The following is a 27,960-nucleotide window of genomic DNA, read 5'->3' as shown; positions in this document are numbered from 1 at the left end:
TAATGAAGGCTGCGCTTCCTAAAATACTCTCCCTTCTGCTCGCCAGAATCCCACCCCTCTTCCTGGCCCAGCTCTCTGAATGTCCCCTCCCTGCTTCATCCTCAACCCTCCTACCTCCATCTGTCACTCACCCTCCCATAAGATTTCAGACAACACTGTCTAAAACTGTATTATAGCAGCCAAAATAGCAAAAGCAAATACCACTGACTCAGCAGACACGCCTGGATTCATGTATTCGTTCAGCAAACATTTATTGTTATGTGGACCTGGCTCCACGCCAGACACGGGGGTTACAAGAGTAGACAGACAGGGGCACCAGTGTTCCAGTTCACACTCTAGGGGACAGCGACCTTTTCTTATCTTCCATCCTTACCTCCACCTGGCAAGGTAGGTGAATGGGGAGGACTCCATACAGGTGACTGGAGGGAAGGTGTGCTCATTTCTGATTTAGGGAACACAAAGGGACAGGAGGACAAAGCAGAACAGCAGTGTGACGGAGGCTCTGAAACTGAAGAAAGACGGAAGTCCAGGCTTGAAACGAGTTGTAGGAGCCATGGGCTCCCACGTTAAGTGACTCAGAAATGGTGGGGGAAGAGCCTCATGCTCTGTGGCTGTCAAATGGCCGCTCTCTTGGGGGAAACTTTCGGGTTTGTGTTGCTCCGTCCAAGGTGACCTGCTGGGGACTAAAACAGGCCAACAGGTGTGGTCAGAGAAAACAGGTGAGAGCAGATTTGCAGAAAGCTCAGAATATGCAGATGACATGAAAGCTCAGAGGGGTGCTACAGTTTGGAATTGAGGGGCACCCTGGCCGATGGCCCTAAGATTGAGTGGGGCGATGACTTCTCAGATGAAAGCAGTCCTAGTTTAGACAAAGATGCTCAACGTGGAAAAGACAAGCTACCCGTCATTCCTCAAAGTCTCGTTACCCTGAAAATGGCATCGCAAACTGTCCTCCACGTCACACATTTACTCCCTTAAGTGGTCAGGACACCGAGGAGAGGACAGTCCTGTGCAGATGACCCACAGCCCTAGTGCCTGGACCCGAGGTCTCCCCAGTGTAAAGGTACACCTTGTAACTTTCATTTTTCTCTTCCTGTACCCACTCATTCATATTTCCAGAATGCCTGCCTGGTGTTGGGGGTGCAGGACAGAAGCCCCGCCGTTCACATTTGGATGGAGGAGGTATGTACATGAAGGACACAGACACACACGGAAACATTTACAACACAGCATGGCAAGTGCCTGAGCCCACGGCCAATGGGGGCTGACCGTGGAAGTCACAAACTCCAGGGCTTCATCTCGCCAAGTTGAAGGCCACACCTTGGCAAAACCTCCCCCGCCCCTGCCCCCCACCCACCCAAGCTTTAAATTTTTTTCAGTTTAGGAGACCCAGCAGTCTCCTTCATAACCTCCACATGGAGGTTTTGAATAAACTATTCAGAGTCAGAAAATTCCAAGCTTTCTTCCCTTAAGCCTGCCCTCCCCTCCAGATAGCATTATTTACAGAATTCACTATAAAATGTACGGCAAATATTGTACTACAACTTATCGCTAAACTAAATTCATTACATGTTTTTCCCTTTTAAGCTTCTTGGCTACTTATCTTCACTGTCTCGATGACTTCTGGTTCTTATTTTCTTGACACCCACATTGTCATTTTCCTGTTTGGGAACAAAAGTATAACTCTTAAGTAATTTAAAAGAACAATTTTTGTAACCGACTCTGCAAAAACCCCGATCCTTTCTAGGTGTGATGCAGGCCTTTAGTTCTAGAAAATTAATCTTGAGGTTGGAAATAAACTTTAAGATAGAGCCTGTGAAAGTTGCCTTAAACTGTTTTTACTATTTAATTTTTTAAAGTTAAATACTGTGTCCTTTGATAGAAAGGTTTGTAAGCTATTTTTAAGTTCATACATCATAAAAGGAGAAAGAAAATTTCCACACAAATACATACATTTTCACTAATTTTCATAAATACCATTCAGAAAAAGTGAATTCAAAGGTATAATCAGGCTGAAATATTTTTTTTCTTTTATACACAAAGACAATTATTTAAGACCTTTATTAACAGGTGCTTGCAGTTGGTTGACTGTTTTGAAAAAAATCAAGCTGTAAACTTTTATTACAAATAAAAAATGAGGTTCTTAAAAATCTCAACTTGACCAGATGTGAAACAGATTAAAAACCAGAAGACCCAAAAGGTTTCGGCCTGGTTTTTTTCTCAGACCAAAATCTTTTGGGTCTTCTAAACAACTGAGGTGTTTGAAGGGGACCACCCCTCAATGCTACGTGAGTGTCAGCGGAGAGCACATTTGGGACGGGACAAAGGACACCAGACTGCCTCCCGGGTGGGAGCTCTGAACAGTGAGTGCTACCCACCTAAACACACCTCCACCTGCTCTTCATCCCAGCTTTCCAAAGAGACGCCTTCGAAATCAGGCGTTACCCCTCTGGAAGTTTCATTCAATCTCTAACCAGGGACTGAAGACAGCTGCCTGGAATCTTACTACAGGGTATGCAACGAGCAGTCAGAAAATACTAACTGGATAAATCCCTTTTCCTTCCTTTTTTTAAAAATTTTTGGCCACGGCAAGCAGGATCTTAGTTCCCTGACCAGCGATTGAACCCGAGCCCCCAGCAGTGGAAGCTTGGAGTCTTAACCCCTGGACCGCCAGGGAAGTCCCATCCCTTGTTTTTCCTGAATGATGACTTTATAATGTGAATTTACTATTCAAAGTGGAATTCCCAAGCCAGATACACTTGAATATAGAGACACAAGATGTGGCTTAGATTCATGCCTCTTACATTAGTCTAACCGCGAGCTGGTGGCATGTTATTACATATCATGTGTTGTGTCTGCTCTAGCAACATGGGGCAAAAATCATATTGAAACATTCTATGCACTTAAAAAAAGAGAAACAGGAAATTACTTGCCTTTTGGAGGCTGTTGGCACATCTCCTGGCACCCCGGGTTACTCTCTGCTCGGATTCACTCTCCGAAGGGTTTCCTCGAGGGTGGAGAGAAATCTTCCTGGATCTCAAACCCTTGAAGTCTGAATATTCCGTTGCTTCTTTCTCTTCCTGCTTCTTCAAGGGGATTTCCACTCTTTCCCGCCTTGCTGTCTCCTCTGTTGCATCAGGCAAAGGCTTCTGATTCTGCTTCCCAGATCTCAAGGGCCTCCTTCTGTCTTGAACTTTGCCCCCAGCGGTAGGATTCTCAGCTGCTTCTTCTGGGCTTTGTAGCTTCATCTCTTGGGAGGTCTCCGTGGACTTCTTTTCACTTCTCTTTATTTTTATCTTTCCTGCTGATATAAGAGACCCAGGTCTTTGCTCCTCTATATTTGTTTTAGTGGGGCGCCTGGTACGCAGGGACATTCCCTAAAAAAATTCAAAAGACATCCACAAAACGTCAAGAATGAGGAATACAAATTTTAAAACTCCACATGGAGAAAATCATTCGAAAGTGAACTCAAAGGGGGATTAATTGGAAAATTTTCCATTGGTTCATTTTCTAAGATGCCAGTAATCTAATCGAGTCAAGGGAGTGCCTGTCACTTTGTTCCAATGGAGGAATCACCATTTCTACTGATAAACCATAAGTAAGGAATTCAGTATAAATTCCAATCACAACGTCTGAATGTCATATACGTCAGTCTGATTACAACAAGCGTTAAAAGGGTATTCCAGGAGAATGCCCCATTATTCAGGTAGTAAATGGATTCCTAATCCTTTAACAATCATTGATAGAGCAGGACAGGAAAATCTCAATTTCTGGAATCGAATTTACGAGCTTCCCTATCTGACAACCCTGACAGTTAAGGTCTCCCAAGACACACGCCCCGTGAAAATTGTTCTAATTGTTTCAATACTGCTGCAGATACTACTTCTACCCAGCGCTCCAGGTCTCGGCGTCTGAAACAAGGCAGGACTGAATTGCCCACTTTTTCTCGGCACAAAGTTCCACACCTTTGAAGATGAACACAACTCAGTCACTTCCCGAGAAGTTCTTGGCAAAATGTGTAATAATAATTTTGACCAGTTATTTTCCCAAATTAGCCTATTCTCTCTAGAAATCCCCAAAGGATGCTTTACAAAGGTCTGCAGTTACTCACTGTGTTGAACGCAGACCCCACGGGGAAAGGGTACCCACACATACATTCGGGTTATGTACAACTTACAGCAAACGTTATACCAGAATGGAGAGCATCCACCCAAGATGACATGGTACGATTACGTCACACAATTACATCACACCACCCATCACCTTATTTGGAGCGTGCGCGTCTTCTCCTTGTGGATCCGCAGGTTTAGTTTTCATGTCGTTGTTGGGCAGGTTTCCCACAGGTTTAGTCCTTTGTGCCAAAATCCTTAGACTTCTCTTCTTCACTCCCGAGGGTTTGGGGGGCTCCCGTCTCTCCCTGGGGGCTGTCCTCTGCTTCTTCTGGAGGGGCCTCTCTTCCTCAGGGTCCTGTGCAGCCAACGTGGGGCATAGCCTCTTCCTGCCCACAACCCTTGCATCTTCTCCCAGTTTCCTCTTGGGGGATGGGGAGATGCAGCTTTCACCTGGTGATTTTACAGGGTCTCTGCTGCCCACAAGGTCTCCCATGAACCTTACTTTAGGGGCCCTGAGGACTCTTCGGGATATTTCTACAGGTCTTCTTCTGTCTGCTGTTTGCTTTGGGGCTCTCTTAACTCCAGAAGCATCGTTTCCCAGTTCACTGGCCTGACCTGGCTTTTGGAAGAGCTCTTTGAAACCGGCCGGATCTTCCAGGGGTTGGGATTTTTCCTTAAATGTTCTTCGCCGACTCTTGACACAAATTACATTTTCTGCTGAGTCCAGGTTCTGCCTTGAAGTTTCCTTAAACACTTTGATATTGTTCTCATCACCTACTGGTTCTCTGTGCATGGTTTCCCCGGCTGTTTGGATGGGCTCTCTGAGTACTGAGAGCTCTTCTAGGTCTACCTTTCCCAGTGGTGACTTGAGCCGCCTCCTTCTACTTGCTGGCCTGGTGACTGGTCCGGCTGGTGGAGACTGGCAGGGCACTGCAGTGATTTTAACATCACTCACTGGTTCTTTGGCCTGACCTGGCTTTTGGAAGAGCTCTTTGAAACTGCATGAGTCTTCCACGGGTTGGGTCTTTTCCTTAAATGTTCTTAGCCGACTCTTGATGCCAATTACATTTTCTGCAGGGTTGAGTCTCTGCCTTGAAGTTTCCTTAATCACTTTGCTGTCTTTTTCATCACATACAGGCTCTCTCTGCATATCCCCTGGTATCTGTGTGGGCTTCTTGGGAGCTGAGGGCTCTTCTACACCCACTTTCTCTGGCGGTGACTTGACTCGCCTCTTTCTACTTGCTGGCCTGGTGACTGGTCCGGCTGGTGGAGATCGGCAGGGCGCTGGAGCGATTTTACCATCGCTCACCGGTTCTTTGGCCTGACCTGGCTTTTGGAAGGGCTCGTTGAAACTGCACGAGGCTTCCACAGGTTGAGCCTTTTCCTTCAATGTTCTTAGCCGACTCTTGATGCCAATTACATTTTCTGCCAGGACCAATTTCTGCCTTGAATTTTCCTTAATCGCTTTGCTGTCTTTTCCATCACATACAGGCTCTCTCTGCGTATCCCCTGGTGTCTGTGTGGGCTTCCTGGGCGCTGAGAGCTCTTCTGCATCCACTTTCCCTGGTGGTGACTTGAACCGTCTCTTTCTACCTGTTCGCCTGGTGACTGGTTCTACTGCTGGAGATTTACAGGGTATTGTGGTGGTTTTCTCATTAGTCATTTGTTCCTCTGCATGATCTGGGGTTTGGAAGAGCTCTTGGAAGCCAGCCAGGTCTTCCAGGGGTGGGGCCTTTTCCTTGGGTGTCCTTGGCCTCCCCTTGCTTCCAGTTACATTTTCTGCAGGGTCCAGCTTTTCTCCTGGAGCTTCCTGAGACACTGCAATGCCTCTGTCACCACCGTCTGGTTCTCTGTGTGAGTGTGTGGACTTCCTGAGTGCTGAGAGGTCTTCCTGCACAGCCACTTTCTGGGAAGGTGTCTTGAGACGTCTGGTCATGCTGGTTGATGTAACAACTGGTTCTGGTGGTGGAGATCGGCAGAGCATTTTGGGGGTTCTGTCCTCAGTCATTGGTTCCTTGGCTTGATGTGGGGTTTGGAAGAGCTCTTTGAGGCCAGCCAGGTCTTCCAGGGGTGGGGCCTTTTCCTTGGGTGTCCTTGGCTGCCTCTTGCTTCCAGCTACATTTTCTGCAGGGTCCAGTTTTTCTTCTGGAGCTTCCCGAGACACTGCAATGCCTCTGGCAGCACCCTCTGGTTCTCTGTGTGAGTGTGTGGTTTCCCCTGGCGTTTGTTGAGGCTTCCTGAGGGCTGAGACATCTTCCTGCACAGCCACTTTCTGGGAAGGTGTCTTGAGACGTCCCTTTCTACTTGGTGTGTTGGCTGGTTCTGGTTGTGGAGATTGACGAGGTATGTTGGTGGGTCTGTCATCAGTCGTTGGTTCCTTGGCACGATCTGGGGTTTGGAAGAGCTCTTTGAGGCCAGCCAGGTCTTCCAGGGGTGGGGCCTTTTTCTTGGGTGTCCTTGGCCGCCTCTTACTTCCAGCTACATTTTCTGATGAGTCCAGTTTCTGATGTGGAGTTTCCTGAAACAATTTGATGCTTTTATCATCACCTACTGGTTCTCCCACTGAGTGCCTAGTTTCCCCTGGTGTCTGTGTCATTCTGCATGCTGAGAGCTCTGTCTCTACATCTGCTTTCCCCAGAGGTGTCTTGAGCCATCTCTTCCTATTGGTTGGTGTGACAATTAGCTGTGGTTGGGAGGACATGTGGAGCGTTTTGGGAGTTTTGACAACAGCCCTTAGTTCCTTGGCACGATCTGGGGTTTGGAAGAGCTCTTTGAAACCTGCCAGGTCTTCTAGACGTTGGACCTTTTCCTTGGGTGTCCTTGGCGGCCTCTTGCTTCCATTTATATTTTCTGCTGAGTCTAGTTTCTGCTTTGGAGTTTCCTTAGATAATTTGATGCTTTTATCACCATCCGCTCGTTCTCTGTCTGAATGCCTGGCTCCCCCTGGTGTCTGTGTGGGCTTCCTGGGCGCTGAGGGCTCTTCTGCATCCACTTTCCCTGGTGGTGACTCGAACCGTCTCTTTCTACCTGTTCGCCTGGTGACTGGTTCTACTGCTGGAGATTTACAGGGTATTGTGGTGGTTTTCTCATTAGTCATTTGTTCCTCTGCATGATCTGGGGTTTGGAAGAGCTCTTGGAAGCCAGCCAGGTCTTCCAGGGGTGGGGCCTTTTCCTTGGGTGTCCTTGGCCTCCCCTTGCTTCCAGTTACATTTTCTGCAGGGTCCAGCTTTTCTCCTGGAGCTTCCTGAGACACTGCAATGCCTCTGTCACCACTGTCTTGTTCTCTGTGTGAGTGTGTGGACTTCCTGAGTGCTGAGAGGTCTTCCTGCACAGCCACTTTCTGAGAAGGTGTCTTGAGACGTCTGGTCATGCTGGTTGATGTAACAACTGGTTCTGGTGGTGGAGATCGGCAGAGCATTTTGGGGGTTCTGTCCTCAGTCATTGGTTCCTTGGCTTGATGTGGGGTTTGGAAGAGCTCTTTGAGGCCAGCCAGGTCTTCCAGGGGTGGGGCCTTTTCCTTGGGTGTCCTTGGCCTCCCCTTGCTTCCAGTTACATTTTCTGCAGGGTCCAGCTTTTCTCCTGGAGCTTCCTGAGACACTGCAATGCCTCTGTCACCACCGTCTGGTTCTCTGTGTGAGTGTGTGGACTTCCTGAGTGCTGAGAGGTCTTCCTGCACAGCCACTTTCTGGGAAGGTGTCTTGAGACGTCTGGTCATGCTGGTTGATGTAACAACTGGTTCTGGTGGTGGAGATCGGCAGAGCATTTTGGGGGTTCTGTCCTCAGTCATTGGTTCCTTGGCTTGATGTGGGGTTTGGAAGAGCTCTTTGAGGCCAGCCAGGTCTTCCAGGGGTGGGGCCTTTTCCTTGGGTGTCCTTGGCTGCCTCTTGCTTCCAGCTACATTTTCTGCAGGGTCCAGTTTTTCTTCTGGAGCTTCCCGAGACACTGCAATGCCTCTGGCAGCACCCTCTGGTTCTCTGTGTGAGTGTGTGGTTTCCCCTGGCGTTTGTTGAGGCTTCCTGAGGGCTGAGACATCTTCCTGCACAGCCACTTTCTGGGAAGGTGTCTTGAGACGTCCCTTTCTACTTGGTGTGTTGACTGGTTCTAGTTGTGGAGATTGGCAGAGCATTTTGGGGGTTTTGTCATCAGTCATTGGTTCCTTGGCATGATGTGGGGTTTGGAAGAGCTCTTTGAAGCCAGCCAGGTCTTCCAGGGGTGGGGCCTTTCCCTTCGGTGTCCTTGGCCGCCTCTTACTTCCAGCTACATGTTCTGCAGGGTCCAGTTTCTGCTTTGGGGTTTCCTTAAACAATTTGATGCTTTTATCATCACCTGGTTCTCTGTGCATGGGCATAGTCTTCCCAGGTGTCTGTGTGAGTTTTCCGAGGGCTGAGGCATCTTCTACATCCGCCTTCCAGGAAGGTGTCTTGAGCTGTGTGTTTGTCCTGGTGGGCGTGCGGACTGTTCCTGATCTGGGAGATTTACAGAGCATTTTTGTGGCTTTGTTCTCTGCATCCACTGCTTCCTTGGCATGAGCTGGGGTCTGTAGGGGACTTGGGATGTCCAGCTGGTCTTCCTCAGGCTGTGTCTCCTGCAAGCTCTCGAGGGCGGTCAGGTCTGCTGCTAGCTCACACCTCAGCTCTGAGGCTCTCCTTGGTCCCCTCATGGCTATCGTGTGTTTGGAATTCCCTTTTGACCCCATGTGCTCTGTCCGCGCTTCGCTCTCCTTCGCGTCTCCCTCCAGCTTCTGCTCTGGCTGTGGTGCTTTCCTCAGACATCTTCCCAAGACGTTCTCAAGAGCGTCAGGTTTTGGGCCTTCGTTTTTACACTCTACACCTGGTGCCTGTGAGCTTCTGAGCTCCATGGACCTTCTCAATTTCTTTGCACTTGATGTTGTCTTTGGTGTCATTGCCTCAGACACCGGAGTTTCCATCTCAGCACCTGCTGTTTTATACACATTCCTGGGAGTTTTCGTAATACTTTCATTTATTTTAATTTTCATACTCTGGCGTCTTAAGGCAGGGCTTGCAGAACTTTGATCAGACAGCTCTTTTGGTGCATCTTGAGTCCCGGCGGACACATTCTGTCCTATAAGAAATTAAAACATGCACGATGAGTATATTCTGTGCACCCACCGTGCGCCAATGTGGTGTTTTAGCCTCACGAGGTATTTAAGAGCCAATAAACCAGCCTCCCATCCATCTCAGGATAGGAGGCTGCCTATGTGGCCATAAATCTGCCTGACATGAACCACACACAATTAAGAACAATGTTTTTGGGTGACACAGAGTGGGGTCATGCATAGGCAGTGGTAAGTGTCTGTGGGGATCGGATAAAAGAAAAACATTCCTTAGGCTGCCAGCCAGGTCTCAGTGAGCTGAACACACGCATTTTTTTCATCAAACGTGAGAAATAGCTGTTTCATCTGCTGGACCACCAATGCAATAATATGGATTATACTTAGTGCGCTAAGGGTCCATGTTACACAGGAAACATCAATTCTTTAGCAACAGGAAGCATCTTGAGTGTAGCACACTGTCCCCTCTATGACAGAAACTCGGTGACCAGTGTAAATGAGAGAGAAACAGACTCACATCTCACTCTCACCCTGTGGCAGGTGCCCAACCAGAGATTAACGGGAGGACCTGCGTGCTGCACACCTGCTGCCTTTCTCTTTGGTAATTGACAGCACTCTCACATCTGAGTAATTTACATATAAGTATGATGAGAGATCATTACACTTTCCTGCTTGTCAGCCTCTTTACTTATGCTAGATGAAGGCCACGTGTACACCCGTAGTTTACGGTTAGTAAACAGGCATATGCCTTTCCATGCAAGTCTCTGAAAGCCAGTGCTACTTCAGCTGCTGATAGAAACCTCCCCTAAGAACAATGGGACAGGGAAGCTGGACATGGTACTTTATCAGGAATATCTGTCGTAGCAAAATAATACAGTAGCTGTTGTGAAAAAAGAAGACCATCTACAGTTTCCACTGAAAAGATCAAAGTGCCAGGGGAAAAAAAGGAAACCCACCAGAATTTTCTGAAGCACACAGCAGAGGTTTTCCTCCTGAATGAGGTACTGGAAGCTCTTCTCCAAGCAAATCCTCTGAATTTGAAAAAATGGAGGGACACAGGCTCATCCTTTGTGGTTTCTCTTTCACTGGAGTCTTGAACATTTCAGGCAGCCCTGTTACATGAAAATAGTGGAAAAACAGTTAACAGACTGCTCATACCTGCAAATCAGCATGCCTGTCCTCACGTACAACAGAGGAAATGTCGGAAGGCAAACAACAGATCACTCCCTAGAACTTCTGGGAGACAGGGTCTCACAGGAGAGGTTGATGCATCAGCTATGAACCCATATTTTGAAGAGGGCAGTGGCGAGTTAGACTCATATATGGCCTCTTCTCTGGCCTTCCTCTTGGAAAGAATGTAATGAAGGAAGTTGATGTCCACCCTCTTCTAGAGTGAACTCCTGCTGTGAGTATTGGCCAGAGGACAGAGGCTGCCTTCCAGGCTCCCTCTCCATGCATCCCCAAATCCAGGGCCCTCAGGCTCCTTCGATAAGTCCTAGGTTATGCACTACAAGAGTTTATGTACAAATAAAATGTCCAAATGTTAAAAGTGAGATAGGACTGCCCATTTTTAGTATTGTCAAGTACTAATATCACCATCTTTTCATTTTAACACCAAAAGGTAGTACTAACATAATCTCAGAAAACAAACAAGCAAACCCATCCAGTTCTCTAAAGGGAAGATTTAAGTTTCTCAAACTCTCATTCTCCTCCTGTTCTCCTTACTTTTCTCATTCTGACATCAATGGACCAAAACAGACCAGCAGCCGACTCTCTCGGTCTGGCAGCTGTCTGCAAACTGTGTTTGGGAAGCCTGTTCTGAAGGCACCCAAGCCAGGCAACTCACTTAAAAAGCTCATTCCTCCGCCACCGTTCAGGCCTTACTTAAAATATCCAAGATTTAATATTTCATCACATATTAATGTTTTGTCATAAAAGTACTCACACCGAGGGGTGGCCTTTGTTGAGTGTCTAGAAAAATGTTTTGAAGGAAGGCTGAAAAAATTGACCATCCCAGGTACTATTTAAACTTCTACTTATCTTATAAATATCTTTGAGGATTTGTCTTCAATGCTTCGTGACATACAGTAGTACACTCACACGCGTGCATAATTTACAAGCACACACAGATATCTGTGTATCTGTGTAGAAGCTCAAATTGTTTTTTACTCATGGAGCGTGCTATCAGAACTCTGGCTATCACTGTTCTACATTTTTATAGTTTGCTTTTAAAAAGCTAATAAATATGTTGATCCAAATGGGATTCTGATTGGAGGGTATTTTGCATAGGTTTTATAAGTGGTACAACAATTCATCTTAAAATCCGCCAGGAAATAAAATCCGCCAGGAAATAAAAACTAGGTTCCACCTTAATGGATTCAAGTGTCACCTCCCTCCATAGGTGCTCAGAATGGAAACCACTGGTCAAACGACGTAGCAGAAAATCCCAAACCCAGGGTCCTGCCGTGGTTCTAATCCAGTACAAGTGTCAGCAGTTCACATCACACTTTTACTGAAAATAGCAATACTGGCTCAACTATGAATGGCTCAGAGAAGCCTTTGTTTCATGAACCGGCTAAGCTACACGGAAGGAAAAGAAATCTCGAAGCAAAACATCACTCAAACCAATTGCTCCGACTCTGGCAATTATAAGAGCAAGGCTGCTTTTTCACCATAAAGCCGCTGCCAACGTCGTATACCCGCGCTGCTCTCCCAGGTAAAGATGTGCATTTCCTGCCATACCTGCTTCCTACAGGCCACGTGACTCCAAATCGTCAGGGACCTGGCCTTGTTCTCCAGTCCAGCACCCTGTTCCTTGAATACCATGACCCCCCGAGTTGACTAGATGGTTTATCCTCCTGTCCCACGCACAGCAGATAAACAAACGTGATACCCACCCACGTGGACCCACACAGGAGGATGAAAGCGTTCTGGTTCCTAAGAGCCATGGCTATGCTTTTACCTGAAAGATCTTCACTAAAGTCCATTGGTTTGTTGACCACGAAGTTGTTCAGCATCCTGTGAGGCCGAGCTGGCCCGCTCACCTTCTCGATGTGAGCTTTCCCTATTATTATGGTGCAGGGAGAGTTGGCGTGGCCTGTGCTGAATTGATTGTGAACGATCCCAGTCAGCTTCTGGAAGACAATCAGGAAGTCAATAAAGCGTCAAAGCCTCAATCCACACTCAATGTATCCCTTAATCATATTATGTATCAAAGAGCAATTCACATTGGAACACCTACCTTCGGAGTATTATTGGTTCTTCTTTGCCTTTTGCTCAGGGGTCTTGGAGGTCCACGTTTAACAGCTTTGGTCTGGGTCTGCTTGGTACCAAGTTTTACCACGTCTGCCCACGATTTTGCCACTGTCACAGGGAAAAGATGTTGAGACTTTTCAAAACCGGCACTAACGAGAAAATCAACCTTGAAACCTATCTGCTGATACAACACTAACCAACTAAATTGGCCTCAGAAGCGCCACTCCTTCTCTTGGAATAAATCATCTGTAAGATGCCATGCTGGCTTCGATCCACGGAAGCTCTCTTGGAGGGCTGGTGGCTACTTTTTCTCCGTCCTCTCTTGGGAATATCTGTCTGATGTGGAGATTTGCTGTCGCTGGAGATGGAAGACGCCTTGGATAAGCTACAGCAGCGGTCGGGCGCATCTGGAGAAGCGGCAGCAGCATTGGGAGCTGGAGGCCTCACAAACGCATCCTGCACAGTCGCCTCCAGACAGGCTTCTGGAGAACCTTCTTCCCCTGATGGCTGAGGCTGCTCCTGACAAGATTTAAATGTGCGTAAGAAACCTTACCACAAACATAACTTCTCTGTAGGTTCAAGATGACGGAGTAGGACATGTGCTCAATCCCTCTTGCGCGAGCACCGGAATCACAACTAACTGCTGAACAGTCATCGACAGGAAGACCCTGGAACTGACCAAAAAAGATGCCCCACATCCAAAGACAAAGGGGAAGCCACAGTGAGACGGTAGGAGGGACGCAATCACAGTAACATCAAATCCCATAACCGCTGGGTGGGTGACTCACAGACTGGAGAACACTTAGACCACAGAAGTCCACCCACTGGAGTGAAGGTTCTGAGCCCCACGTCAGGCTTCCCAACCTGGGGGTCTGGCAACAGGAGGAGGAATTTCTAGAGAGTCAGACTTTGAAGGCTAGCAGGAGTTGATTGCAGGACTTCGACAGGACTGGGGGAAACAGAGACTCCACTCTTGGAGGGCACACACAAAGTACTGTGTGCATCGGGACCCGGGGAAGGAGCAGTGACCCCATAGGAGACTGAACCAGACCTACCTGCTGGTGTTGGAGGGTCTCCTGCAGAGGGGGGTGGGGGGGTGGCTGTGGTTCACCAAGGGACAAGGACACTGGGAGCAGAAGTTCTGCGAAGTACTCCTTGGTGTGAGCCCTCCCAGAGTCCCCTATTAGCCGCACCAAAGAGCCTGGGTAGGCTCCAGTGTTGGGTCGCCTCAGGCCAAACAACCAGCAGGGAGGGAACCCAGCCCCACCCATCAGCAGACAATCGGATTAAAGTTTTACTGAGCTCTGCCCACCAGAGCAACAGTCAGATCTACCCACCACCAGTCCCTTCCATCAGGAAGCTTGCACAAGCCTCTTAGATAGCCTCATCCACCAGAGGGCAGACAGCAGAAGCAAGAAGAACTACCATCCTGCAGCCTGTGGAACTAAAACCACATTCACAGAAAGAGAGACAAGATGAAAAGGCAGAGGGCTACGTACCAGATGAAGGAACAAGGTAGAACCCCAGAAAAACAACTAAATGAAGTGGAGATAGGCAACCTTCCAGAAAAGGAATTCAGAATAATGATAGTGAAGATGATCCAGGACCTCGGAAAAAGAATGGAGGCAAAGATTGAGAAGATGCGAGAAATGTTTAACAAAGACCTAGAAGAATTAAAGAACAAACAAACAGAGATGAACAATACAATAACAGAAGTGAAAACTACACTTGAAGGAAGCAATAGCAGAATAACTGAGGCAGAAGAACGGATAAGCGACCTGGAAGACAGAATGGTGTAATTCACTGCCACGGAACAGAATAAAGAAAAAAGAATGAAAACAAATGAAGACAGCCTAAGAGACCTCTGGGACAACATTAAACGCAACAACATTCGCACTATAGGGGTCCCAGAAGGAGAAGAGAGAGAGAAAGGACCAGAGAAAATATTTGAAGAGATTATAGTCGAAAACTTCCCTAACATGGGAAAGGAAATAGCCACCCAAGTCCAGGAAGCACAAAGAGTCCCATACAGGATAAACCCAAGGAGAAACACACAGAGACACATAGTAATCAAACTGGCAAAAATTAAAGACAAAGAAAAATTACTGAAAGCAACAAGGGAAAAATGACAAATAACATGCAAGGGAACTCCCTTAAGGTTAACAGCTGACTTCTCAGCAGAAACTCTACAAGCCAGAAGGGAGTGGCTTGATATACTTAAAGTGATGAAAGGGAAGAACTTACAACCAAGATCACTCTACTTGGCAAGGATCTCATCCGGATTCGACAGAGAAATCAAAAGCTTTAAAGACAAGCAAAAGCTAAGAGAATCCAGCACCACCAGGCTTTCTATTTATTTTATATTGGAGTATAGGTGATTAACAATGTTGTATTAGTGTCAGGTGTACAGCAAAGTGATGCAGTTATACATATACATGTATCTATTCTTTTTCAAATTCTTTTCCCATTTAGGTTATTACAGAATATTGAGCAGAGTTCCCTGTGCTATACAGCAGGTCCTTGTTGGTTATCTATTTTAAATATAGCCATGTATACGTGTCAATCCCAAACTGTTTAAATCTGGAAGCACCAAACGTTTCAACCAGTGTCTGTCAAGTATATGGTAGAGATGGGAGTCTACGTCTCTCACTTAAAAAAAAAAAAAAGTGGCGGGGGGGAAAGAAAGCACCGAACAAATCTTAAATCTTAATTGGGGTATTTCAGGTGGAAAGATGAAAGGCACTTCCTCATGAGTGAGGCTCTTATCTAAGTCTAAGGAAACACCGTCCGTGGGAATTTAACCACCTTTGATCTGCATGGAAAGACAGCCACTCACTTCCGGGAGCCCATATAAAAGGGAAGGAAAGGAGACATACCTCACACGCCCGTTAGTGTGAAAGGAAAATAAAGACTTCCCAGGCCCTCTGATGAAGGCGAGCTGTGGGCCACCACCTTTCTAGAGATCTAAGGTCACAGCCTAGGGTAGGTGATGAAAACTTGTAAAGAGCTGATGATGAAAATCATGGGTGTGCTGCCACCCAAGATTTTTCTTTTCACCTTGTAATTCTAAAAGGGAAAAACACCAAAACCTTACGGTTCTGTGTCGTGATCCTCCAGATTCTTTCCAAATGTATTTACTATAACCCTAGCATGACCACCTGGCCCTGCAAGTGTGGTCAGCAGGAGGCCTCTGCAGAGAAGGAAAGTCCTGAGGACCCACGTGTGCTCAGTCACCCTCGGGCTGTGGTTAGGAACCCAGGTGCTCATTTCCCAACACCCACATGAATGAGCTCTCACAGAGACTTTTATATTTTTACTTTGTTATTAGAAAGAAAAAGGTGTTCACTGTCGTTCTACCAGTGTGAGGGGTTGGGAAGAATATGGACCGAGGATGTATGCTATCATCAGACCCGAAGCGGGGACCAGTGGGTAAACTCACCTTGATGATTTTCTTCAGGACGGTTGGCGTGTGGGTGACCAGAGACCGTCTTTGCTTTGGTGTCTCTCCTCTTTTGAGAGGTGTATTGGGAGGTAAGTTTTCATCGAATAATTCAGGTCTCAGGCGACCACCAAAGGAGACCCGCCTCCTCTTCAGGGACACCTCATCCATCTTATCTAGAGGAATGGGTACAGACGTGGAGAAGGCAAAGGAGAACAGTACCATAGGTGTGACTTGTTTCCATTTACCATTGAAGACAAACTTACTGTAAATTCACTGAAACCTGGCACCTCACACACCTTTACTCTCTTGTAATGTTGACGAAGGTGATGCTGCTTCAAGAGCTCAGGAAAGATCCAGGACAAACCACTAAATGCCAAGTCCCAACCTGACAGGACAAGGACTTTCTTTAAACATTGACAAGTCCTGTGCGGACAGAGCTTAATAAAGGGAGTGGCCTGGAGCAGTGGCTCCCACTTCGGAGCAGGGGCATGAAGGGGATGAGGCTTCAGCAGTGGCCTGAGAAAGCTTTTCCAAGAGACTCACCCTTGGGTCTCACTCAGACCTACCCAGTGAGTAGAATTCGAGCTGGAAACCTCTCCTGGTGGTATTGACAGATGGGCAATTCACGAGTCCCAAGCCCCACTATCCATCTTTGTGAACCACTTGTCAACATAAACCCTTGCCTGAGTGAGGCGCCCCATTCGTAAGACTTGTGGGGACTCCATGACTGAAGTGCGTGGGTCTGCTTTCAGAGCCGCACACCCCTGCCCTGGGGGCTCCCTGCAGAAGCAGAGCTGACAGCAGGGCACAGCATCAGAACACCTGGGGGCCCCCGAGGAGCGTGGGAGGCCCTGGAGCTACCACGTCTGCTCCACGGGTCACATCTCTGCCACCCATGGGGTGCCATTAGGTTACTGGTTTCCCCATTTGCAAAAGGAAGATAACAAAACTCCTGTCCCATGGGCCCTCCTGCTGCCAGAACAGAAGATGGGAAATGAGTGTCCGAAAGGCACGTAAAAGAACACCTGGCACGTAAACCCATGGGGATGGGGCAGGTGTGTTCTAAGAGCCACCCCACATGAAAAGATTTCCAAGGGATTTCCACTGACTTATTCTAGAGGATCAAACTCATAGGATAAAAGAGCTTTTAGTTCAGAATTAAACTCCTGTGAAAAGCAATTATGCTTATGCTATTCTCCTTTGTTTTGTGGTAGACGGAAGAATCAAATATGCTTTTGGACCACCTTATCTCCTTAGGCCCCCTGCTAATTCTTCCCGAATAACCAGCACTTCTTCTGGTTGGTTGGTTATCTGGGTCTTCACGCAAATCTATGAGTAGAGGATGAATATGTGCCTTTATGTGCCTCACAGCTAATCATTCGTGAAGGAAGGAAGGTCCCACTAATTCATACCTAGACATAAGGTAGGAGTAAACTTGGGGGGGGGGGAATAAATTTACAGTTAAATAAACTTACTCGTGGAATCGCCGAAGCTGCTGCCATCAGCCGAGCTAAGACCGGGTAACCCAGGGCACACCGGATCAGCTGCCATGCCCAGCTTCTCAGGCTTGTTGAGAAAATCGCTTTGAATCTTCCTTTCAACTTGAGGGACAAATGGAGCTGAAATTGTCTGATGCAGAATCTCTGTTTCTGTTGTCAGATCGTCAACATTTGTAGGATTCCTCTTCCTCTTTCTGGGGCAAAGTTTTTCTGGTGTATTTCCAAAACTCTCAACTTTAAGGGGCGTTTGAATACTAGGTAAGAACTTCCGAGGAGGAAACGTTTTAATATCTGCCCTGGAGCCTTCACTTTGATCTAGGTTCAGGGATGCACCACCACTGACAATACTCAGGTCTTCACTCCGCCCACTCCATGAGGGACTTTGTTGTGAATATCTTTCAGGGGTCGTGGTTTGCAGCGTCTCTATCTCTGTGCAGAGGCTGCTGGGACTTCTGGTCTCCTTGGGCATCTGAAATGGCTCATCACTCCTCTTGCCCTCAGTCTGGCTACTTCCTTGTTCTCCTGAAGCAGGGTCTGCCTTAATTTGGGGGCTTTGGCCCGATTTGGGTCTGGATTTAAGTGAGACCAGAGTCTCGCTCTGTAAACCACCAGTGCTTTCTTTTTCTGGTGTGCAATGACTCTGTGATCCTGATTTTCTGCGATTCTGAAGAACATTGACTTTTCCTGATTTCACATCTAACTCCACCTTCATTGACTCATAAAGCTTCCTAAAGGGAGACTCATTTTGGTCACTCTCCTTAAGACACTTTCTAGAGGAAAAAGCCTTCAGTTCTCCATTACCGATCCCGAACGTTACACTGGAAGCTTCCTGAGAATCCCCAGCAGTGGGAGCTGTTGCATTTCTGCCGTTATCTCCAGGACATTCCGAGGAATGAACGCTGTTAGGTGTCTTCCCAGCAACAGGATCTTCTGAGTCACCTGAGACAATACCAGCTCCTGTGACATTCTTCCCATGCACCACAGGCCTTCCGGAAGCAGCGTCTTCCGCGAATTTTGAACGGGCACTGGAATCTTGAACTTTTCCATCTTGACAATGAGTTATGAAATAGGAAGCAGAAATTCGAGATTTTCTCAATGATTAACATGGGCAATATTCACATTTTAAAATTATTTCAAATTGTCTTAAAAACCTAGCTTTCCACTTAGCCTACAAATTTCTTACTGTCCAAAATGTATTCTAATGGTGTTCTGGTACTAGTTCCATGATGAAAATAAATCCCTTTAGCCTCCTATACCTCCTATAACCAACAGGAGACATTCAATGCTATCAGTCTGCTCAGAATTAGGGGGAACAACTGAGCATGACAATTCATCTCTACATGGACCCTCCAACAAGCATATGGCACCCATACATCACTTGTGAGAAAAGTTAACTCAGGTGTCTGCCTATGTCTGTCCCTTCCTTGCCACAAAGCTACACAGAGAACAGATCTTACAGGATCCCAGACAAAACCAAAAATCTACTAACCAAGGTTGGAAGGGAAGCTAGATCTTGAGACCCGACGCGAAGGCTCCTGTGAATTGGCAGATAAGAACAGCAATTTAGATGCCTTTTCAAATACCGACAGTCACATTTACTAAAATGTTCTTCCTTTGATGACCTTCTCTACCCAACTGTTCTTAGAGAACTTTCGGCGACTTTGAGAAACGAGCCCAAGACATTGGGCTGGTACTCATAACACAAGCATTTCTCAGTTGATTTTTTAAAAATATAGTAATAGAATAAGAAACAAACTTGAAGATTAAAATTGCTTAAATTGAACGGCAGTGACTTTTTATAACTTCCTTGAACTTCTATGAAAGAAGAATCAAAGCTAAAAGTAAACATCATCCACACTCAGTATCTGGGAACCAAGGGCACAGAATTATTGACTTTACACTGTTTTATCAGAAGTTGGCTAAAGGACCCGTGGGTGAAGTGGGGCTCCACTTAGCGTGTATGCTCATTGTTGGCAGGTACTAAGGGTTTATCTGAAAGCCCAGAAGTTAAGGCAAAAGCAAAAGCAATGCACCCAGAGGCCCTGTACCCTCAGAGCACGGGGCTGGGATGCAGCCCTCCTGCTGGGCCACCTTCACATTCCTTCCCAGGCAGCTTTTTAGAGGGTAAGGAACAACTACAGAATAACACAGGTGTAAGATATAAAAGTCCAATATTGTTTCAAAGGAGGAAAAATAATATCCTCTGAATTATTAGGGGTGGAAATCACAAAATATATCCAAAGGCAAATACTTTAACTTCTTTCTTTAATCAATTTCCGATATCTTGGTATTGAATATGCTGCTTCTCAAACTTCCCATGTGAGGGCTCGGTTTCTAACTTCCAATCTGAGGTTGACAAAAGGAATCATATGACTAAACAATAAAAATGAATTAAAATTTAAAACTGTGTGCAAAATACAAGCCCATATTTTTTGTACTATAATATCCAATAGCCATAAAAATCACTGTCAAATAACATGTTCTAAGTATTCAACTTCAGTATTTGCATTATCACAGTCCAGATAATGAACAGGTCATAGACCACGGGGACCTCTTATCTAACCCATAGTCCAGCTTTTTGGTTGGTTGCCTTATACCTACTAACAAGTTGGAAGCGGCGTTGGCTGGTGGGTGGGGTACCTCAAAAGCTAGCTTTCCCCCAAAGCTGATGAGCAGGGTTGACATTAAAGTTAGTCCTCTGGGGAAGCAAGGGCACATGGCAGGAGCAGGGAACTTCAAATGCAGAGCCCACCGCTGATTTCAGGAGTATCTGTGCTAAGACTCTTAAGCCAGGGAATTCCAACCTGGTCAGAAGAGAATAGCTTGAGTAGCTTCATAAAAAGTAAGAAGGATAGGAAGTCTCAGGATTAACCCAGAACCTTCTAAGTCCTACTAAATCTCCCAGGATGGGCCCAGACTGCATTTTAATAAGGTGGGCCATTTGGAGTACGTTTTCTCCACTGATAAGACACAGGGCAGTAACTCTCCTCCAGTGTCGTGGGTCATTTGTCTGTCAAAACTGGGAAGCATCATTGGTACCTACAACTCTGATGTGATTATTCCGGATGAATAAAGACCAATGAGTAGAATGGGACAAAAAATGAGCCGCCAGATCATGTGGTTCTGGAATCTGAGTTCTGCGTCAGGGTTGCCCTAACCAAAGGTTTGCAAAATCATATTGTGGGATACTTCAGGAGACTTTGGGCCCAAAGTGTAACACCTAGTACTCTCATTTTGAATAAAAGAGGAAAGATAGTTTAAATTATCTTAATATATCTAAGTTCAACTTGTTTTACTACCTTAGAGACATTTTCCTACTATAACTGGTAAGTCGTTCTCCCTTGTGAGAAATCAGTGTCAAAGTGCATATAAATGATTTCATATCATCATGCAAAAGAATCAGAGCCCAAAGTTCCATAATATCCCCCCATCACCTGTGCCCATCTTTGTCCTGGAAATTCAGGTGACTTGCTTCCATTCTGATGACTTTCATTTTCATACCTGAAGTGCACAGAATGACAGGCACATATTCAGATTAAAGATTTGTAACCAATGATAAAACTTCCACATCTGACTAATGTTTAAGGAGCAAGGAACAAAGATCAGGTTTTACTCAAGATATTACCTTATTCATGGAAAGAAATCAGGAAAGTGTTTTTATGCTAAAAACTTAGGTAAATTGGTTTCTTCTGGAACACCACGGTCAGAGGTTGGGACCAGATTAAATTTCTGAACCCTGACTAGTCTGTAAGATTCAACAACTTCCCTGAGCACCTCCTGTGTTGGAACCAACTGCACAAGAGAGCAAAACCCGGTGTCTGCTAGTTTTTGTTCGTGGAAATCATCTGATGGCTTGGAAGGTCAACCAAGAAGCTGGGTGGCATCTGACACCTTTATCACTCTGTGACGTCATTCACCACAGGGTAATCACAGAGCTCTACTTTAAGATCACTATGATCTTTTCAGCTTCCCACTTACTCCATCTGTATCTGAACAAAGACAGGCACATTTTAGGAAGACGCAAAGATATTTAGCAAGAGACGTGGCTGTTCTAACAGACCTCAGGTATCCATTCACAGAAACTTTTATAACACATACTGAACTCGGGTACCTCGGTGAGACAGCCTGATTCGAATTTAGATACCATCTACGTAAGCTCTGAAGCAGCCAATCGTCTGGAACTCTTTCTCATGGTACCAGAGTTCTGAATCAAGCCCTTCTTCCTATGACCCATGTCCTAGTCTTTGTTGGAGGTATTTTGTCACCTCAACTAATCTTAATTTGAGCAGCATCTCATTTGGGGGACATACTTCTGCTCTCCATTCCTCATCAAATATTTCCTGCCTAGAAATAATATTTATTTCTCTATCTAATAAAAAAATACCCTTTAAAAATGAAGGCAAATTCACAAAAAGCACAGAAAAAGAAACGACCAGGATATTCAAATTAGAAAATATCTATTTAATACAAATGAAGGCAGTAATGAAGATGGAGTTCCATTTGGCAGAATGGATGACAAAAATGATCCAACTACATCTGCCTACGAGAGACACAATTTAGAGTCAAAGACACAAATAGGATGAAAGGATAATGATGGGAAAAGATATACCATGCAAACAGTAACCAGAAGAGAGGTGGAGAGGCTGTACCAATACCAAACAAAATAGAATGTAAGATAAAAATTATTCACAGAGACACTGCACATTTTATAATGATAAAAAGGTCAATCCATCAAGATCAACCAGTTATAGACAAAAGTGCACCTAACAGCTGGTTCCAAAAGATCATCTAAACCTTAAGGATTATGAAAGTTGAAAGCAATGTGATTAAAAAAAAAAACAAAAAACTATAGTATGAAATCTTTCATCAAAATCATTACTAAGGGCTTCCCTGGTGGCGCCGTGGTTGAGAGTCCGCCTGCCGATGCAGGGGATGCGGGTTCGTGCCCCGGTCCGGGAAGACCCCACATGCCACGGAGCGGCTGGGCCCGTGAGCCATGGCCGCTGAGCCTGCGCGTCCGGAGCCTGTGCTCCGCAACGGGAGAGGCCACAAAAGTGAGAGGCCCGCGCACCGCAAAAAAAAAAAAAGCATTACTAAAGGTACAGGACATTTCAGAATGATACATGATACAGCTTCATCCACACCAAGAGGAGATACTTCTTAATTTAAACCCATAGTATGGCCTCAAAATATCGGACGCAAAAAACTGACAAAGTTAAAAAACAAAAAGAAAAAAATATCTTCAATGCGTGATTTCAGCTTACCTGTCCAGGTAACTAAGAATCAGGGGAAAAATTTACTAGGATCCTAGAGTCAGGAATTTGAATCTGATGGACCTACACAGATAGAGCACTCCAAGCAGCAGCTGTGGAACACACATTTTTTCCAAACACCCAGGACAGATTAGTAAAAATGTAACCATATCTGATCATAAAAAGCAAGCTCTGACTCATTTCAGAAACTGGAAATTACTCAAATGTCCATCCAGAATGAATAAATTGTGTATAATTGTGTATGTAACTGTGGATCTTATTTCAGTGAAATCCTTAAGCAGCGAGAAGGAACAAACTGGGATGATTCCATCCATCCCAATCCATGCTATGAATCCCACAACCGTAAAAGCAGAACTCAGTTACTACTTTATGGAGTTTAATAAAGGCAGACAAAACCATAGCAGTTAGAGATGCATGCTTAGGTAGTAGAACTCTAAAGACTTTCATGCTCTCAGAAAAGCCACATTAGTGGTTTACTTGGTGCAGGGAAGAAGTAATGATTAGAAGATGCATGAAAGAAACTTCCGGAAATGCTCTGTTTATGACTTGGGTGGTGTATTAGTTCTATAACAAAATGTCACACCCTGGGTGGCTTAAACAAGAGAAATTTATTTTCTCACAGTTCCAGAGGCTGGAAGTCCAGGATCAAGGTGTCGGCAGGGTTGGCTTCCCTGGGGCCTCTCTCCTGGGCTCTGGCCGCCCTCTGCTGCCGCTTGGCACGGTCATCACTCTGAACACCTCCTTCCCTGGCTTCTGTGTCCTAATCTCCTCTTCTTGTAAGGACACCACTCGGATTGACTTAGGACCCAGCCTAATGGCCTCATTTTAACTTAATCATCTCTTTCAAGGTCCTATTTCCAAAGATAGCCACATTCTGGGGAGCTGGGGGGTCAGGACTTCAACTTGGGAATTTAGGGAGAGCACAGTTCGGTCCGTGACGGGTGATTATCACAAGGCTGGTCACTTCATGGTAAGCTGGGTCATACATCTCGTTTTGTAACTTTCTCTATGAGTGTATTTTACTTTAAAATAAAAAAAGTAAAATGAATGCAGTTTCACAACACTTGTAACCAAACGAACCTCCTTTAGGACCTGGCCACCTTGGCATAGTTACGTGCTCTCTAATCTTTGAGCTGGAGCACACAATAAACCTCACCTGCCATTCCTTCTAGATCCGTATGAATTTAGATAAAGACTGTGTTGGGAATGGCAACCTCAAACATGCTGACATTCACCCGCATCACAGAAGGATCACTGATGGACTGTGAGGCTGGTTTTTGGTGGATCAGAAGGTCTATTTCTTTTTAGCCCATTTCTTACCTACCTGAAAGACCGATCAACAACAGTTATCACATCTCCATGTTTTAGCTGTACAGGTTTATCAAAAGTAGATCCATTTACTTGTGTTGGATTTGTGGAACTGAAATTAAACAATATTGCCTACAAGTAGAAAAGGGAGGAAAACATGTAAACTAATAAATGGATAAAAAGCGAAAAGTTTTAAAAAACAGACTTCCAAAAACCCGCTCACCTCCTGTCCATTGATTTCAATTTTGCAGTGTTGTTTGGACACTACGGGAAGCTGAATACGAATGTCACACTCGATACCCCTTAATTCAAAAGAATAAAGATTTTTTAGATTGCTGCAATTTAAAAAACTTACATCAGTGATTCAAAATAAAACAGCATCTGACACTATGTTTTTTTGTTTTTTTTTCGGTACGCGGGCCTATCACTGTTGTGGCCTCTCCCGTTGCGGAGCACAGTCTCCGGACGCGCAGGCTCAGCAGCCATGGCCCACGGGCCTAGCCACTCCGCGGCATGTGGGATCTTCCCGGAGCAGGGCACGAACCTGTGTCCCCTGCATCGGCAGATGGACTCTGAACCACTGCGCCACCGGGGAAGCCCCTGACACTATGTTTGATCTGTAAATGTAATGACATAAAGGAAAAACAAACTGGGCAATGTAAATGATCTTTTCATTTTGCCCCCAATTTTTATAAGTATTGTATAAGCAACTATTTTAAATCATTAAAACTTAAGAGTACTGAAAAATAATTATAATGGAAAATATTAGAATACAAAATTGAATTGCCTTTCACTAAAATATCTATGCTTATAAGATCCAACTAGAGGAGTACTTTACATCAGTTTGGAGAATACTTGTTTGTACTCTGTGCTTTTTTTTTTTCCTATAAAAAAGGTTTATGTATGTTTATTGGTAATGCTATGTATGTTTCAAGGTTTAATCATCACCTGAAGTGCTGTTATTTCATGCTAGGACCTCTCCGTGTCTCAGTTTCTTCATATACAAAGAGGACTCCATTGGCAAACATATCATGGTGTTCTTCAGAAAATTAAATGTTACTCATGTCTGTCATTCGCTTGGCACACAGTAAATGCTCATAACTTGTGAGCTTTTTATTGTTTTAAAACTATATTATTGGGACTTCCCTGGTGGCGCAGTGGTTAAGAATCCGCCTGCCAATGCAGGGGACATGGGTTTGAGCCCTGGTCCGGGAAGATCCCACATGCCACGGAGCAGCTCAGCCCATGTGCCACAACTACTGAGCCTGCGCTCTAGAGCCCGCGAGCCACAACTACTGAAGCCCGCGTGCCTAGAGCCCGTGCTCCACAACAAGAGAAGCCACCGCAATGAGAAGCCCGCGCACCGCAACGAAGAGCAGCCCCCACTCGCTGCAACTAGAGGAAGCCCGTGCGCAGCAACGAAGACCCAATGCAGCCAAAAATAAATAAATAAACGACACTATTAACTGACAGAGTCACAAGCCTCCTATCATTACAGACACTAATCTACAAGCAACAACAAATTATCTAGACGCAACCTGTCTTTTTACAGAAAACTAACATCAGCAGGAAGCAGCTGAAGGGAGAATTCCCAAACCTACACAGAAACTATTCAAAGACGCCCTTAGCAAGGCTCTTTGGGTCTCTGGTGTTCCTGTTACCATCCTGTGCTTTTACACGTTTGAACAGACCGTATGCCTCCTCTCTGTACTCAATACGCACCTCTGGAGTCTAAGAATATCCCTTCCTACCTGTACCATGACCAAACACTTACGAGTGGGTTTCTGGATTATAAAATCTCGCATAAAAATACACTTAATCACTACAGTATAATAACAGAATTACTGCTATTTGGTACCAAAATGTTTTTGGTTTTTCCCTTTTGAAGAGAGTGGAAGCTATGGAAAGTGAACAGCTACTTTAAGCCAAAGAAGAGAATTTGATTTTTAGGTATCAGAACATCCCAGCAAGAGACAGAAAAAGACGATCTCATTAGAACTGAGAATCTGTTTGGCAGGAGACGGCCATCAGGAATCACTACAGACCAATGGTTCTTAAGCCTGGTGCTGCTGACATCTGGGGCCAGCTAGCTCTCCATAGCGGGAGCTGTCCTGTGCATTGTAGGGGGTTTGGCAGCAACCCTGACCTCTGCTCCCTGACGCCAGTGGTGTGTGCCTCCCACGTTGTGACGTGAAAAAAATGTCTCCAGACTTTGCCAAATAGCTCCTGGGGGGCAGTACGGCTCTCAGTTGATAACCACTGCCGCACACTGATTCCGAACTCAATTTCCCAGCTGATGTGATGACTGGACAATTGCCAGCGTGCTAAATAGTGATCACCTCTCATATGCCAGGCCCCACACCAGACACCGAGTACAGAATTATTAACTAGCCAGCCCCTGTCCTTGGGGAGCTTCGTCGTGAAACAGGCAAGCCACAGCCTCATCACCATGTGTGGGGTTAGGAAAGACAAGAGCAGGGCTCAGCACAGGCTTCTTCTCAGGTAACATGGACCCTGTCTCTGAAAGTTGTAAAGCCATCAGTCACGTAGGAGGGTAGAGAAATTCCAGAGGTGAAAGTTCGAACTGGCTAAAAGCACCAAGGGGAGAAAGAGCTTGAAGTGTGGTGGAACGTGGCCGAGTGGGGCTGGTAGGAGGATGGGGTATGGGGAGAAGGGGGTCAGGGTTCCACCACACAGGGTTCCACGGCGGGGGGGTAACTTATCCATCACATGTTAGAAAAGGAGAGGCGGTGGGATTAATGGTGCCTGTTACACAGGGACCAGAGTTACGGCCACCACCAACACCAAGGCAACAAAAGAGAAGCTCTCAAAACGCAACCAGAAGGACTTTCCTTCCCGTTTCCATTTTTCCAAAAAGACCGACAAGCCATGCACAGATTCCTTCCTTCACTTGTTCAGTAATATCGCCCAGCAGCCAAGGAATGCCCAGTTTGGAGAGATTTCAGACGAACACGATGGCTTTCTAAAGACAGTCTGAGGTGAAGCAGGATTTGAGAATCCTTCACATTTTTCTCCAGTTATATTTTTATCAAATCAATTAAAAAATGTTTCTTTGACTGAAAAAACACAACTATGTAAACGTTGTCTTCGAATTCTATTTCACAATAAACAACCGGTAGCATTGACAATACATAGGAAGTCCTGAGCAGACTCGAGGGCTGACTACTCCTAGAGCTGTGTATCTCGTCTGTTCATCTCTGGTTAGTAATATTGAGGGGTTTTTTTTAAGCTAAATTGTCTAAATTGTCCGCGGGTGGGCAGGGCTCACCTTCCAAACAAGCAGGTATGAAGGCTCAGTGGAAAGTGGGGGCCGTCGACCCCGCTCCTCTTAATGGTAACAAGGCGTCTTGTAGGACCCATTCTCTAAAGAGGGATTTTGACTATAATCCGTACCGGAAGGTCAGGCATCAAAAGGTTCGCTGAAGCAGACTTACAAGCAATCCTTTGACTACACGCCACTGACAAAACAACAAAAATAAAACACACAGGGGGTGAGGGTTATTCTAAAGCAAAGAGCTAAGAAGTTACTTGTAAGTGACCAACTGGGGTCGCGTGTACTATTCACCGCTGCCCCTGCCGCCCCGACCCACGCCTTACCTGACCCCGGTGGAAGCCCCAGCCAGGCCCGGGGCTGCCTCCACCACCCAGCGCCCTCCAGACACCTGCGTCCAGGACGCCGGCCGCCAGGCTCCTGGCTCCCCGGAGTTCCCACCGAGACCCCACGCCAGAGCCCAGGACGAGCCAGGCCAAGGCCGCGCTCCGGCGCTGGTGTCCGCATAGCCCCGAGTGGTCCACGCGGCCTCCGCCCCGCCGGCTGCCCCCGCCCCCGAAGCTCCCCGGCCGCGGCTCACCCAGGACGAGTCTCCCGGGGCGACACCAGTGGTTCCGCCGCTCGTCGGCGAGCAACCCGAGTCCGCACCGGGAGGGGCCGGCGACGCGCCCACCTCCGCTGCAGGGACCGGGCCTCAGTCCTCTGGCC

At 46.1% G+C, this 27,960-nt stretch overlaps 1 protein-coding gene across 1 annotated transcript; it reads right to left on the bottom strand.

Moving 5' to 3' along the window:
• Nucleotides 1-1,396: 1,396 nt before the first annotated feature.
• Nucleotides 1,397-27,960, bottom strand: MKI67 (marker of proliferation Ki-67). Its single transcript, XM_024751589.1, has 15 exons — nt 27,833-27,960; nt 27,250-27,439; nt 24,184-24,262; nt 23,977-24,092; nt 20,814-20,880; nt 18,869-18,914; nt 17,356-18,426; nt 15,878-16,053; nt 12,636-12,957; nt 12,425-12,546; nt 12,146-12,317; nt 10,140-10,295; nt 4,264-9,194; nt 2,934-3,377; nt 1,397-1,661 (listed from the first exon to the last, which is right to left on the bottom strand). Exons 2-15 carry the CDS (start codon nt 27,339-27,341, stop codon nt 1,596-1,598), a joined length of 7,860 nt encoding a protein of 2,619 aa, XP_024607357.1. The 5' UTR covers nt 27,342-27,439; nt 27,833-27,960; the 3' UTR covers nt 1,397-1,595.

The sequence above is a fragment of the Neophocaena asiaeorientalis genome, unplaced genomic scaffold (assembly GCF_003031525.2).
Source record: "Neophocaena asiaeorientalis asiaeorientalis breed wild unplaced genomic scaffold, Neophocaena_asiaeorientalis_V1.1 scaffold108, whole genome shotgun sequence".
In the NCBI taxonomy this organism is placed as follows: Eukaryota; Metazoa; Chordata; class Mammalia; order Artiodactyla; family Phocoenidae; genus Neophocaena; species Neophocaena asiaeorientalis.
The sequence above is the reverse complement of the archived record's forward strand: the minus strand, read 5'-3'. Positions and strand labels throughout refer to the sequence as shown.